Here is a 15210-nt window from a genome sequence, read left to right as displayed (position 1 = left end):
GATCTCCTGAACTTGCTTGATATTTAACCCATCTATTCTCTGCAAAACTCTCCTCGGGATCCATGCATGCGTGGGTCCACCTGGTTGCCACTTGTCGACCTCCTTGATCACCTTGGGATCCATGCCCACACGCGTGGGGTCCACTTGGGTGCCCAACCAGCACCATCCATCAAAAGCCTTGAAGGCTTTGACACTATGGTAGTGTGGGGCTTTACTTTTAAATACAAAAGTTTACTATCACCCAGCAAATGTAGGATAAAGCCTCATGCCTGGAAATACATTTTGCTTGAAATTTTCACATGTAGGGAGGATTTACTCTCTTCTTTGGCACCCCAAACTGCTATAAACTCATGTGCATGCTTCTCTCAACACAAATCCCTCCAGAAGAAAGATCTCATAATATGTGATTGATATAGGTTCTTTGAATTTCATTGTCGAAGGCAGAGTTGAAACATAAGAAAGCAACATTATGCCTTCACAATACAATTTTTGAGAAACAACCTTAAAGGGCGTATGGAAAGCCTCCTTGCAGCTTGTTTGCAAATGACTAAACTACTCGAAAAGTGTCCTCTACAAACACCTTGTATCTTTGAACCCTCCAAGTATTACCAGCTCTTCCAAAATACTTTGTTTCTGGATGAATTTGTATCTCCACATCCTTTTGAAGAGCATCCAAGTGAGGCATAATTGGGTCTTCCATGAAAATAGTCGTCAAGAAAAACATCACAAGCTGACTGTTAATGACAGGCAACTGATCACTTTGCGAAAGAGGTTCACCACTCAGATGTTTAAGTGACTTAGTCACCCAAGCAAAAAAAATCTCAAATAGTTTCACAGTTTCAAATAGAACTCTGAGCAGCCGTTCAATTTGCACCACTAACATCCTAGAGTCTTCCATTGCTTGATGAACCATATTTTCCTCCTATCCAATACTTTGAAAGCATGCACCCCATTCAGAAAATCCTTTCAGCTCCTCAATTCTAAATGCAATTTCATTAGATGTTGGCTTCAAAGAATCATCTATAATAGTGCGCATCTCCTTGCCAGCAGAATCAATTCTTTTGGCTAATAGTTTTACTCCCCCTTCACTTAAATAATTTTCTAGAAACAGGCGCAGTGCATCACTTGCAGTAAATCCACACAAAAAATTCACCAGTTCATCCTGTTGGTTTGAATCCAATCCATGAACTGCAAGCAAAGATGAAAGATGACAGAACTTGTCCTTAAACAAGTGCATGGCATCTGACCATTGTTTATGCATTGCTTGTAAAGACACGAGTACAACATCTTGAAGTTTCTCAAAATTTGACGCTTGCAATGCAACCTGAAAAAGTTCCTTGTTCCTTTTCTGGAATAGAGATGTGTTGATAAGAAGACTGTGCAATCCCAGTTTCATATCTGATGTCCCCTCAACCCGCATTCCATAACAGAGAACAATTAATTGTTGAAGATCTTTTGAAAGTGCCACCTTGAATAATGACGCATCCTTGAGTCTATATGAAGTCTCGGGCCCTTTCAAATGATGAATTGATAGGTCCCCAATATTAATCTTTCCAATTGAAAAAACTCCAAAGATGTTAAAGCAAATGATACCCTCCATATCTCCACTGCAGAGAATGTTGAATCGTTCCCTGGAAGAGTTTACCAATTCTTGATCTGTACCATCTTGCTCCTCTATAGATTCAAAAACTCTAGAAGATAATTCGGGAATGTATGGAGCCTTTGGGGGTGTAGGCAAAAAACCTAGAGTCAAGTCTTTATATGAGAACATATCATAGGGTTCAACCGAGAATATCTGACCCTCCTCGGCCCAACTAAGAGATACAATAGCTACATTGTGTGGCCTATTGCTCCTCAACATCTTTCCATTTTCAGCATTATGTAATGAAACGGTTCCATCATTATGTCCAATAACTAGGACTTTACCATCATGACGCCAACAAAAACAATGCACGAGCACGAGCCAGGCTGGGCCCAAAAAAAAATCATTTTCATGCAAATGACCTTCAAAATGCTAAAGGAACTCTAAACATACCTCTAGAATCGATCGGCACCATTTTCGGATCATCAGCATACCTCTGGAATCGATCAACACCATTTTCGGATCATCAAACTGAGTTTTGTAACTTTCAGGCACTTGCGCCACATTTTCACATTTAATCGCGAAGACGTAATTTTCAAACCAATCAAAACACCTTTCTGGACCTTGCCATCTGACAAGCGTGTACTCTGATATACAAAAATGAACTCTACAAAATGGTTTTTTAAGACAAATGCCGATCGAAGAGATATTAATTGTTAAAAATGACCAACTGGCTTTGTCGACACTGCAGACCTGATGAAATCAATGCTCAAGCAACTCATGATGTCTTTCTTAAAAATATCAAACAACCTCCGTAGACCCTCAAATCTGAGGCATAGCTACCTTGAAGTATATATCAAATATTAGAACACTCAATTTGATCGAAAGACTGACTAGGTGGAGATGATGCGCTCATGAAAATAGCCACAATCTACTGATATAGCAATGAAAGTGCGGATCACTAAAACAGATGGCTCGAGGAACCCTCTTGAAAACCGACCAAACGAATTGGTAGGAGCTTGAAATTTGAAACACAGCTTGTCATTTATACTAGTAATATCTTGAAAAATACATTCTGACATGACTTCATTGAGGCAACTTTTACACTTATGCAAAACCGGACTCCGACTAGCTGTCGAAACAGGGACTTGTCAAACAACACCAACTACAAACGGATTGAGCTTTGAAAACTGAGCAAATAGATTCATAAGGACTTGAAATTTTGCAAGCTAACTCACATTTATGCATAAAATTGAATCCATTTCGAAATCCTTCATGAGGATCAATAGGGCAAAAGATATAAACACTCAAAGTAGGCTACTCAATAAAAACTGCATTTGCACCTAAAATGCACTTTCAGCTCACCCCTTGAAATGGGTACCTGATAAACTAATCCAAACTGAATTCTAAAAGTTGCACATCACTGCATAGTCCAAATGAAAGGTGTAGGACACATTTCCCAAGCCTTACCATTTGAAAATCATTTGGCTCCATTTTACCCTCTCTCTAACTAGGCCATTCAAACTGACTCATTTTATGATCATTTGGAAATGCAAAGCAAAATTTTGAAATGGGCCTCTAAAATTGACTCAAATTTAATGAGTCCCACAAGGTCATCTGTGAGGGCCACATTATCTAGTCAACCAACCTCACACCTAGCCCCACAATGTATGCACTCATGATAGCTCTAACTATCTATGTGTGCAATGGTATCTACCCCATATCATACATCATAGCGGGTGATGCACTAGTGACTACTATATACGCAATAAGTAGGTGGTCTACTTACAGAACCATCATGTTGTTGGTATTGTGTTGTAATTGATGTCAACTGGTATAGGATGGTTGTCAGTATAAGAGATGAATGTGCAACAGTCATCGATGCATACCGGATGTGATATCTTTGATGTCACCTCACTTGGCAGGTCACTGGCAGGGAAGAGAATGCCATTTAGCACAATTGCCTTTGGAGTCACCCATACACAAGTTAGTGTTTGACTTGTGTTGAAGATATGGACAGGAGACCGGTATGATATATCAATTGGTAAATGATGACATCTACAAGAGAGCAAGATGTTGATCGGCTGATTGTGATGAAGAGGGGGAATGTTATCTAAATCACATCAACACTAGAAGAGAAGGTGTGTGTAGACCATCGGTATGTTGTGCAGATGTAAAACAACAAGAGTCCCACCAGATAAAGATGCAGTCACCATTTGAACAGATGACTGACAGTGAATGTGCCCCAACCAGATCACATGTTCCTATTTGAAGATATGTTGCTCAAACAAGGAAGCCACATTGATACATGGCAGGATGCAGATGACAAGGATCCACTCCCAGGGGTAAGTGGAGCTTATCTCCTATTATGCATGAAATGCATCTTAGTCCACCAAGATAAGAGAGAAGAGTAGAAAGCAGGTGATTGAAGGCTCACACAGGATGAACAAGTGAAACACTAGGTTGTCTTAAGTGCATGAGATCAGGGATGTGCACCGGATCAGCATGTGAAGACATGATGTGCTACCACAATAGAGAAGGAAGAGTAAAGAAGTGACCAGTTTGTCACCTTGGTGAACCAGCTAAGATGATGATTGGACTGATGATGGAGAAAGGCATTACAATAGCTGCAGATAGAGAGTGCAACTAGTATGCAGATGCCTCAGATGGAAACAGTTGAAGGTTGATGACATGGTGTCATCAAGGTGTTTATCGATAAGTATGTCTACCGGTAATGCTGACAAAGTGAAGATGTAGAAGACTCCCATCTGATGAATATGTGCATAAGGTATGTTAGCAAGTGTGCTGACTGGTTGATTGTTCCACTGGAAGAGAAGCAGAGTACAAGGTTGATTGCAGATGGGTTAGGGTATAACCGACAGGATTAGTGAGCCCGTAGATGAACCTGGTAATGGATTTGGTCGGTGATCCTAATCAGACCAACATAAATAACCTAGCAAAGATGAATGCCAATAAAGGGGTCACGTGGAGGTGAAGTTCCATGCATGCACAGGTAGGCATGTTGAGTCGGTGAAGTATCGAGCAGCAAGGTAGATGATGACAGGTCAACATTTATGTAGATTGCATGATTCACAAGACGTGCAATAGAGGTTTGCAGATCGAGATCAGACAGACAATAGAGATCCTAGTTAGACAATTTGACCAGATTGAGGCAGGTAAAGGAAACTGCAAAACCATTCTTGGTGATCAACCAAGAGATCCACCGATAGGTTAAATGCAGGTTGCTAAATGAGGAAGGCATGTTCTGGAAGACACTACAATGGCGGGATTGATAGATGAGTTATATTTCATCAATCAAGGAGATCAGATCTTGAGAGATCTAATTGGATTTATCTCAGTTTGAGGTTGAAGAAGAAATCCTAACCACCCAAAATTTGAATTGGCTTTTGGCAGGAAAACCAGTTTATAAATATGCAAGCCAAAATCAATGAAGGTGCTACTAAATGAGAGGGTGTTGTTGTTGAAGAAGGGAAATCAGTCAAGTTCTCATCAAGAAGGAGAAGAAGAGACTGAGTGTGAGGAAGAACAGGGTTGAAGTGTTCAACCGACAACAGAGAGGCAACTGACAGTCAGCCATTGAGTTTGATAGAGGAGTATACTGGTATTGACCAAACCAGTAGAGAAGAATTGCAAAAGATCATAGAGGATGCAAGCAAAGAACCGACTGAGTGTAGTACCGGTGGAGAGAAGTAGTGTAGAAGAGAGAACCAATAGAGAGAAGAACCTGCAAGGAAGAAGAAGAGGCTGAAGCGGTAAGGTTGCAGCAAGAGATAAGGTTGCAGTAGTAAGGGAGAGTGAGCAGAGAACCGGCACTAAATTTGATAGAGGATCTGGTAGAGAGATTTACAAAAGAGTTACAGAGTCCATTTGTTACAAGGGTACTACTTTTGTAATAGATAATGATTATTGAAGATCACTGAGTCGGAGCTTAATGCAGGGGTTGATGCTCCTTGGGTTGGTACCCTAAATTAGGGGTTGGTGCTCCATGGGTTGGTTCCCTAAATCAGGGGTTGGTGCTCCTTGGATTGGTGCCCTAAATCAAGGGTTGGTGTGTAGTGTCCACCCTTGATTTGACTTATTTTGACTAGATTTGACTTTTATATTATGATTGATAGACTTATCTAGACTATATTTTGATGATTTGGATGATGATTACTCATGTGCTTCAGTGACTTATGATTGATGTTAGAAACTATTGAACTTATGCTATTTGGATTATCTATATGGATGTTGGTACTATCATGATTGATCATGTGATTTGATGATATATGTACTTAATGGATTTTATATGCTCACTATGCAATAGATTATTGATAGATTAGATTTATCATCGTTTTGATGATGATTATGATTATGCTAACCCTACATCATGATTACATATGATGAGATGTTTATGAGATGTGTTTGACTATTGTTTGATTGTCTTCATGATAGAGACAATTCCACATCACTCATTGTGAGTGGGATGTATCGTTATGATTCTCTATCACTTGCTTGTTCTATATGTGTATGTGTATGTGTCGTATTGTCGTTTTGTGGTTGTAGGATTTTGCAGGTACCAGACATTGTCCCCACCTGGTTTCACAGGTCTGAGCATGTCTTTAATTCCAATGGCTTATGTGATTCGGAGATGGCATGAGTTCCCCTCACATACTCTAGGTCTAAGTTGTTCACCATGAGTAGTCAGCGTCTTGGCATAATTCGCCATGTCAGTTAGTAAGCTTGGTCCCTTGGTATTGTGAGTTCGGTTTATGTCGGTTGATTGATTTGTTTATGTGGCTCTTGATGTGTATGGCTCTCGATGTGTAGTTTTATATTTGCTAATTTTTATTTTAAAGCATTTAATTTATAAGTTTTGAATATTTAATTATTTGGTATTTATATTTATTTGATAATTAACGTTTATTGATTTAATGATTATACAATATTTGATAAGCCTTATTGTTGTTTAATATTTGTGATTTAATCTTTAATGGTATTTGATTATTTAATTATTTATTTGACCTTCTATGGTTTGATATTTATTTGATATCTTACATTTATTTGGTTCTTTAATATTTTTTATTAGCTTTTGGTTTATTTGATTTTGATCCCCATTTGGATTATTTATTTATAGCTTATGTTTATTTAATAGTTTGACTTTTATTCCTAAGTGGGTTGTATGAACACTTTAAATTAAATAAAAATAAAACATTCCCACTTAGTTGGATAAGTATATTTTATATTTACTTTACCTACCCTTCACTCTCATTGGTTAAATTCAAAATGGGTGAATAAATTATATTATATGGTGGGTTGGTAAAATATACTCCAAAATGGAATATTTTGATTGGCCGAGATTGAGGCTAGGGTTTTGGATTATTGTTGCTTTTTATTTTCATTCCCGTGAGGTTTTCAGTTTGGTTGGATCTTCTCTTAAAATTTCTCCAGCAAGTTTTCTTCTTGGTTTTGGATTGGATTTGGTTTGGCTTGTGGGAGCTCTTCTTCAACTTCAATCCATTACTTCAAGTTGCAGGTTGGAGTTCTTCACTTTGCATTTTGGCTTTCAATGGCTTCTCTCTGTATGCACTATGTCTGCATTGTTTTGGGTCTGCGTAGAAATATTACTTTACTCTATAGTTTTGTTATTGTTGAAGGTTAATAGCTGGGAGGGAAACTTTATGTTATGAGAGTTTTTATATAGTTGTTGGGAGATATATATATATATATATTTGGGTTTTTTCTATGTATGGTATTTCACGGCTCTGTGAAAATTGTTGTGAAGATCTTTGGTTGATTAATCCTTGTTTGGATGAGAGTAGACTGGTTTTCCCTCTGTGAGTCCTTCAGTTGTGATTGTTTGGGATTGTCTTCATTGGATTCTCTATGATTTTTGCAGTGGTTCTGTTTGTTTTATGCCATGAAGATATTTGATTAAATCTTATTTTATAGTCTATGATATTTTGGTGTGTTTATACCTATGTATTCCTTACTTTTAGGGGTCTCTTTTCATATGTTTTTTGAGCCCTTTTGTAAAGTCTAGATTTTATTATTTTACCCAAAAGTTTTCTAATTTTTGCGTAAGTCTTATGCAAAAGCATTGTTTCTACAAAAGTGATGTCTTAATGTACAAAAATGTTGTTCTGTATTGCATTTGTGTTGCTCAGTGCAACATAAGCGCTATCTCAGGATACATATGCGTGATTTTGGAAACATAAGCGTTGTTCTTCTTGACAGAAGCGCTGTCCTTTTTGGCAGAAGTGTTGTCCTACGAAGCAAAAGCGCTAACCTGTCTGTGTTTTATGTCTTTCCAGTTTTGGTCATTTTTGAGCTATTTTCCCAAATTGATTTTGTACCAGAGGCTTTATATGAGGTCTGTTAATATTTCCTAGTTTTGGGTTTGACCAATTTTGATGCATTTTGATGGTTTTGAGTATATTTGTTTCTCTATGCATTGTGAATATTTTAGACTCTCTTCCATGTGGATAGGTCAAGGATGATTGAGATGATTACTATGTTGTTTTGGACCAGCAAGTGAGTAGGCCATGCTATGATTTTTTATTTTATTTGATGGCAGAATTTGATGGCTTGATATACCCTTTGTTTATTGCTAGCCAAGAGGGTCATTTTGCTATATTGATGTTGTTGTAGCCATGCTTATGTTGTAAGAGTATGTGTGGAAGTTGTTGGCTACGTTGAGTATTATTTTCATGTAATTATGTTGGTAGAGCCTCTTGTGATTTATAGTTGAGCCATGTTAGGAGGAGTGGGCTTCCTTGTGATGACTGGGGTCATGAGAGATAGGCTTTCATGAGGTTCCTTGTAAGGATGCATGAAGTCTAGACCACCAAGGCATATTGGAGTTTTCTGTGATTTGTAAATAAGTGATAACCTAATAATTGTTGGGTTGGGAAGTTAGATTAATTAATAAGATGATAAATTGATTTGTGCCTCATGACTTAGTCCTAGGGAGGATGTTTTAGGACAAGCATGAGAAGGCCGTGAAGACGGTAAGCTTATCTCCCTTAGTCTCTCATAGGTTGAGATGGCTCCACATGTCCATCGAGCTAGTGCCTTATATTATTATATTATTATGTTTTGAGGATGGCATGTGATGACACTCCACTCCTACATGTGTTTCCCCTTTATGATTTATGATTATGCTTATTGGATGCATTTATGTCTTGATGAGTTTTACGCCTCTGGGAGTTCATTCTTGTTGTATGTGTGAGTTCTTGCTTGAGAGTCCTTGTGTGGTTAGTCTCCTTGGTTATAGGTGCCAGCTTAGGTTTAGAGTATGTGTTGGGACCTTGTGTCATCTCCTAGCACGAGGGGTGGTTCCATTGGTTCCACATGGTCGAGAGGTTGGTGCTTTTTACCGATTGGGATGTTCTCTTGGATTCTTCTCGCATGGATGTGGATTCTTCTTCATGATGTACTATGGATGTACCTTTTAACAGATTTATGTAATGGATGAGATAGAATTCATGTAATGTAACATTCTTGTATATAGTAGATGGATTCTTGTAGTAGAAAGAGCTATGCTCATGATGTATTTAGTGTACTCGTATTTGTAAGATGAATTGTAGTTGGAAATTGGAATTTAGGCATATTGTATTTGTACTATTGTAGAGAAGTGATCTTATGAATCATGAAAATAAGTGGATTATAATTGGAATAGAATGGAATTTCATTATGGATTAGTTTTATTATTTCATGGAATGTTTTGAGGCTAGTTAGAATGTTAAATAATCTTTAAAGAGTAATATTTGTAGATTAATAAGTGAATATGTTAAAAGATGTTAATTGGATCTAGTAAATAGGAATGATTCACATAGATGCATTGGTAGACAGGAAATTATGCATATCATGAGGAATAAGTAATGTTGTAGGTTGCATATCTCATGGTTAAAGAATTAAAATATAATACATTAATGAAGGTGAAATATACCTATCGTGTGTGCAGTATGTTATTGTGAAAATGAATTAAGTAATGATGTTAAAGTACCCTAGAGAAAGATTATTGATGTTGTGTTATTTCTGCTTGCATTATTTGATGAAATGAGCAATGATGTATGCTCATATTGGTTAATTGGTTAATGAATGTAAATAGATGGAGATGTTATATGTTGCATTAGTTGTTATTAGATGTTAATTAAGAAAAAAATTATCTCCCTTTGTATAATATTGGTTAGTTTCTTTAGGGTATTTTTGTGGGCATTACAACTTCGTATCAGAGCCCATGTTCAACACTGGGTACTCTGGTTTCAATTGAGCCCATTATGCATTTTAGCATTTGGCATGGGGTAGCCCATCTGTTTTATCCCTACTATTTATTTTTCCTTTTTATTGTTCTTTTAGATGTTTATCTTATAGTTTCCTTTGCATTTTCTTAGGTAAGATTCCTATTAGGGGTAGAGATCGTCATCATGTTGGTCGCATGGGTACTCATAGGAACCCTCACCCCGAGATTTTTGAGGAGTCACACCATGAGGAACAGGAGTAGGAGCAGCCTAGAGATGATCTGATTCCACAGTTGGTGAATGTGCTTCAGGAGCTTCTTGGTTGCCTAGGACCGAGATAGGAGGAGAACCAGCAGGAGGGATCTCGTCATTTGGAGCATCGGGAGAAAGAGCGTTCGCATTCTCCTAGGAGGAGAATTGAGGTCGATCAAGAGGCACTTGCAGCTAGTCACATCAGAGATCTAAATAGGACTCATCCTCCTACCTCTGATGGCTTAGGCAGTGGCATGGAGGTAGAGACATGGTTATTGGACTTAGGTAGGTGTTTTTCTATGCATCAGTGTAGCAGTAACACTAAGGAAAGATGTGCGATTTTGCATCTTCATGATTTTGTGATGACATGGTGGCACATGGAGGAAAAAAAGTTGCATTTGGACATATCACAATATCTTGGGAATTATTCTTGGAGCGGTTTCATGCTAGATTTATTTCAGATCATTGGAGGCAGAGGAAGGCCGATGAGTTCCAAGATTTGAGACAACAGAGGATGATTATGGAGCAGTATGAGCGCAGATTCTCAAAGCTTAGACAATATGTTGGATATGCAGATGATGAGTCGATGTTGATTCAGCACTTTGTGAGAGGTCTTAATGATCGTATTGGTGGAGAGGTTTGGATGCATTGACCTAAGACCTTAGAGGCAACTGTGGAGAAGGCAAGATTAGCAGACGAGAATCTTTCATTAGCATCAGGAGGAGCGACTGGAGGATAGACAATTAGTAAACCTATTACACGATCTATGGTGAGAGGACCACAGTAGTAGTCTTCAGGATATGCTAGGAGCCATCCTTCTTCTTTCCATAGTGGTTAGTGGTTTAAGAAGAGGTTTTCTCAGGGGCAGAGCTTTGCTCGAGGTGCCAGATTTTAGGTTGATAGGAGTCACAATCGTCATCATGACAAGAGACCCACTCCTTCTCAGCCAGCATAGAGTTCGCAACCATCTTCGAGTAGAGGCAGTGTTCCGCAGTCGAGTACAGCACCAGGTAGCAGAGTGTTTGTCAGGAGGGATTACTTCACATGTGGATAGCCAGGTCACATTGTCGTTCATTATCCTTGGTGTACTTCTCAGATGTCATGGTAGCAGAAGCCAACTACTTCTGAGCCTACAGTTGGAGATGCAGGCAGGTCTCATCATGTTTTTGCGGCGGTTGATAACCGTCCGACTGAGCATCAGGCCACCGTTGTAGAGACATCGGGTGTGATAGGTGGTATCTCTTGTTTAGTGTTATTTGATTCTGGAGCGTCAGACTCTTTAATTTCTCCTTTTCTAGTAGAGTGATGTGGGCTTTCTATGGCAAAGAAAGATGATAGTTGGTAGGTGGAGTTAGCTGCGGGGTCCAAAGTAGTAGTGGATTCCCTTGTGCTCAATTGTCCTTTAGTTTTAGGAGATTTCCATACTTCTGTGGATCTTCGTGTTATGTCTTTGGGATCTTATGATTTGGTTCTTGGTATGGATTGGCTTGGATCTCACCAAGCGCAGATAGATTGTGGAGGTAAGAGAGTGCAGTGGATGGATGATAGTGGGAAGAGTGTGGAGATTGTAGGTATTTAGAGACCTATCTCTCTTTGCATGATTTATGCTATGCAGATGAAGAGGTGTGCACATAAGGGTTTCCAGTTATTTGTTGTTAGAGTGAAGGATGTCGATGAGGGAGTTAGCTCAGAGGATTTATCACAGCAGCATCCCATGCTTTGGGAGTTTGCAGATGTTTTTCCTAGTGAGATTCCAGGTATGCCCCCTCGGTGAGATATAGATTTCAGGATTGATTTGGTGTCAGAAGTTGAGCCTATTTCTAGGGCTCCCTATCAAATGACCACACAGGAGTTGAATGAGTTGAGGGTTCAGTTGGAGGAGTTGTTGGCGAAGGGGTTTATTCATCCTAGTGTGTCCCCTTGGGGTGCACTTGTGTTATTTGTAAAGAACAAGGATAGATCTCTTCGATTATGCATTGATTACAGACAGCTTAATAAGGTGACAGTGAAGAACCAATATCCCTTGCCTCAGATAGATGATTTATTTGACCAGATTAAGGATTGACTTTAAGTCCAAGTATCACCAGTTGAGGATTCAAAAGGTGGACATTCATCACACAGCTTTTCACACTAGATATGGTCATTATGAGTTCATAGTGGTACCTTTTCGTCTCACGAATGCATCTTCATTTTTCATGAGCTTGATGAATGGTGTATTCAGGTTGTATTTGGATAGATTTGTATTAGTATTTCTAGATGATATTTTGATTTATTCGAGATCGGTTGAGGAGCATGAGGATCATGTGAGACAGGTTTTGCAGTGTCTTAGGGAGAATCAACTATACGCCAATTTGGCGAAGTGTGAGATCTTCCAGACAGAGGTGAGGTATCTTGGTCATGTGATTTCTGAAGAGGGTACCACAGTTGATCCCTTGAAGATTCAGGCGATTGTCGATTGGCCAGCACCCACTAATGTGAGAGAGGTGCGTAGTTTCATGGGTTTAGCAGGATATTATTGTAGATATGTTCAAGATTTCTCTGGGATAGCTCATCCTATTACTTCTCTTCAGAGGAAAGGAAAGAAGTTTGTTTGGACAGAGCAGTGTGAGATAGCATTTCAGATCCTTAAGGAGTGTTTGACCAATGCACATGTTTTAGCAGTGCCAGATCCTTTGGGGAATTTTGTGGTGTGTGCAAATGCTTCTTTGGAGGGTCTAGGAGCAGTGTTGATGCAAGATGGTCATGTGATTGCATATGAGCTACGTAAACTTAAGAATCATGAGCAAAATTATCCCACCCATGATCTTGAGTTAGCGGCAATGATTCATGCTTTGGTTAGATGGAGGCACTTCCTTCTTGGACATAGATTCAAGTTGCACATTGATCATCGCAGTTTGCAGTATATCTTCACGCAACCAAATTTGAATACTAGGTAGAGGCGTTGGATGGACTTACTATGTGAGTACAACTTTGAGGTGAGATATATTCAGGGTAAGGATAATGTGGTAGCAGATGCATTGAGTTGCAGGGGGCATGAGATTTCAGCAATGTCTCTTAGTGTGGATTTGAGGAGTTGTATTCTTAGTGCCCTTCCTTCAGATGTTTGGTATCAGGAGATTATTGCAGAGGTTGTTGCAGGTAGAGCTCTTGAGGGAAGATATGCAGGTTACTCAATGGAATCAGATGGACTTCTTAGGCATTTGGGATGTATTTATGTTCCACCATCAGACGGTCTTCGAGATTTGATCATGTCGGAGGCACATCGTGCACCTTACTCGGCACATCTAGGTGTCAAGAAGATGCACACGGATTTGAGACAGATATATCATTGGTCTAGTATGAGGAGAGATATTACAGATTGTGTGGCATGTTGCCTAGAGTGTCAATGAGTAAAGACAGAGCATCAACATCCCGCAAGATTATTATAGTCACATTTGGTTCCAGGATGGAAATGGGATATTATATCTATGGATTTTATAGTTGGATTGCCCATGTATTCACATCTTCATGACACTATTATGGTCACTGTAAACAGATTGACCAAAGTAGTGCACTTTTCTCTGATCAGGTCTTCATATACAGCAGCGATAGTAGCCTAGGTTTTCTTGGAAGGAGTTGTGAGGTTGCATGGTTTTCCTCGATGGATCATATCAGATCATGATCTAGTGTTCACATCAGCATTTTGGACAGCTCTTCAACATGATTTGGGTACGCAGTTTAACTTTAGTTCATCTTATCACCTCGACACAGATGGATAGACAGAGAGGGTGAATCAGGTTTTGGAGGATATGTTGAGGATGTACGTGATAGATCAACAATCTTGTTGGGAGGATTATCTCTATTTGGTTGAGTTTACATATAATAATGGTTACCATATCTCTATTGGTATGTCTCCTTATCAGGCGTTATATGGTAGACCATGTCGCATGCCCTTGAGTTGGGACCGTTTAAAGGATAGAGTGTGTATTGGATCAGAGATGTTGCGGGATATGGAGGAGCAGGTGGCTTGCATTAGAGAGCATTTGTTGGCCACTCAGGATAGACAAAAGAAATATGCAGATTCTCATCGAGTGGACAGGCAATTTTCTATTGGTGAGAGGGTATTTATGAGATTTCGAACACGAAAGAGTCTAATCCATTACAAAAAAGGCTCTAAGTTGGCGTCTCGATTTGTTGGACCTTTCAAGATTTTGGAGCGGATTGGTCCTGTGGCTTATCGCCTTGCCTTTCCGCCTAGCTTGTCCTGCATCCATGATGTCTTTCATGTTTCATTTTTGAGTTTATACCATCCTAAAATTTTGCATGTGTTGGATTGGAATGCTTTACAGGTCGAGGATGGGCAACTTTCTATGGAGCCCGTGCACATTCTTAAGCACAAAGAGATGTCCCTCAGAGGTCAAAGCGTAGAGCGGGTAAGGGTCCAGTGGGATCCAATTGATGATTCTTTAGCTATATGGGAGGATGCAGTGCGGATGAGAGATATATGTCCCTATTTTTTCTCAGGCTCCCAGGAGTAAGCCTAGGCAAAGTGGGGGAGGATGTAGTGTCCACCCTTGATTTGACTTATTTTGACTAGATTTGACTTTTATATTATGCTTGATAGACTTATCTAGACTATATTTTGATGATTTGGATGATGATTACTCATGTGCTTCAGTGACTTATGATTGATGTCAGACACTATCGGACTTATGTTATTTTGATTATCTATATGGATGTTGGTACTATCATGATTGATCATGTGATTTGATGATATATGTACTCAATGGATTTTATATGCTCACTATGCGATGGATTATTGATAGATTAGATTTATCATGGTTTTGATGATGATTATGATTATGCTAACCCTACTTCATGATTACATATGATGAGATGTTTATTAGATGTGTTTGACTATTGTTTAACTATCTTCGTGATAGAGATGATTCCACATCACTCATTGCGAGCAACATGTGTCGTTGTGATTCTCTATCACTTTATTAATCTATATGTGTATATGTATATGTGGTATTGTCATTTTGTGGTTGTAGGATTTTGCAGGTACCAGACATCAACTCCACCTAGCTTTATAGGTCTAAGCATGTCTTTAGTTCCAATGGCTTATGTAGTTTGTAATTGGTATGAGTTCCC

At 39.0% G+C, this 15210-nt stretch overlaps 1 protein-coding gene across 1 annotated transcript; it reads right to left on the bottom strand.

Annotated features, from left to right (window-relative positions):
• Window positions 1-922: 922 nt before the first annotated feature.
• LOC131077471 (anaphase-promoting complex subunit 4-like) lies at window positions 923-1861 on the bottom strand. Its single transcript, XM_058014959.2, has one exon. It carries the CDS (start codon window positions 1859-1861, stop codon window positions 923-925), a length of 939 nt encoding a protein of 312 aa, XP_057870942.2.
• Between the last annotated feature and the right edge of the window lie 13349 nt (window positions 1862-15210).

The sequence above is a fragment of the Cryptomeria japonica genome, chromosome 10 (genome assembly GCF_030272615.1).
Source record: "Cryptomeria japonica chromosome 10, Sugi_1.0, whole genome shotgun sequence".
Classification (NCBI taxonomy): Eukaryota; Viridiplantae; Streptophyta; class Pinopsida; order Cupressales; family Cupressaceae; genus Cryptomeria; species Cryptomeria japonica.
The sequence above is the reverse complement of the archived record's forward strand: the minus strand, read 5'-3'. Positions and strand labels throughout refer to the sequence as shown.

Excerpts from the sequence above, each read along its gene's own strand:
- LOC131077471 (XM_058014959.2), bottom strand. The coding sequence starts at position 1,861 with ATGTTGAGGAGCAATAGGCCACACAATGTAGCTATTGTATCTCTTAGT.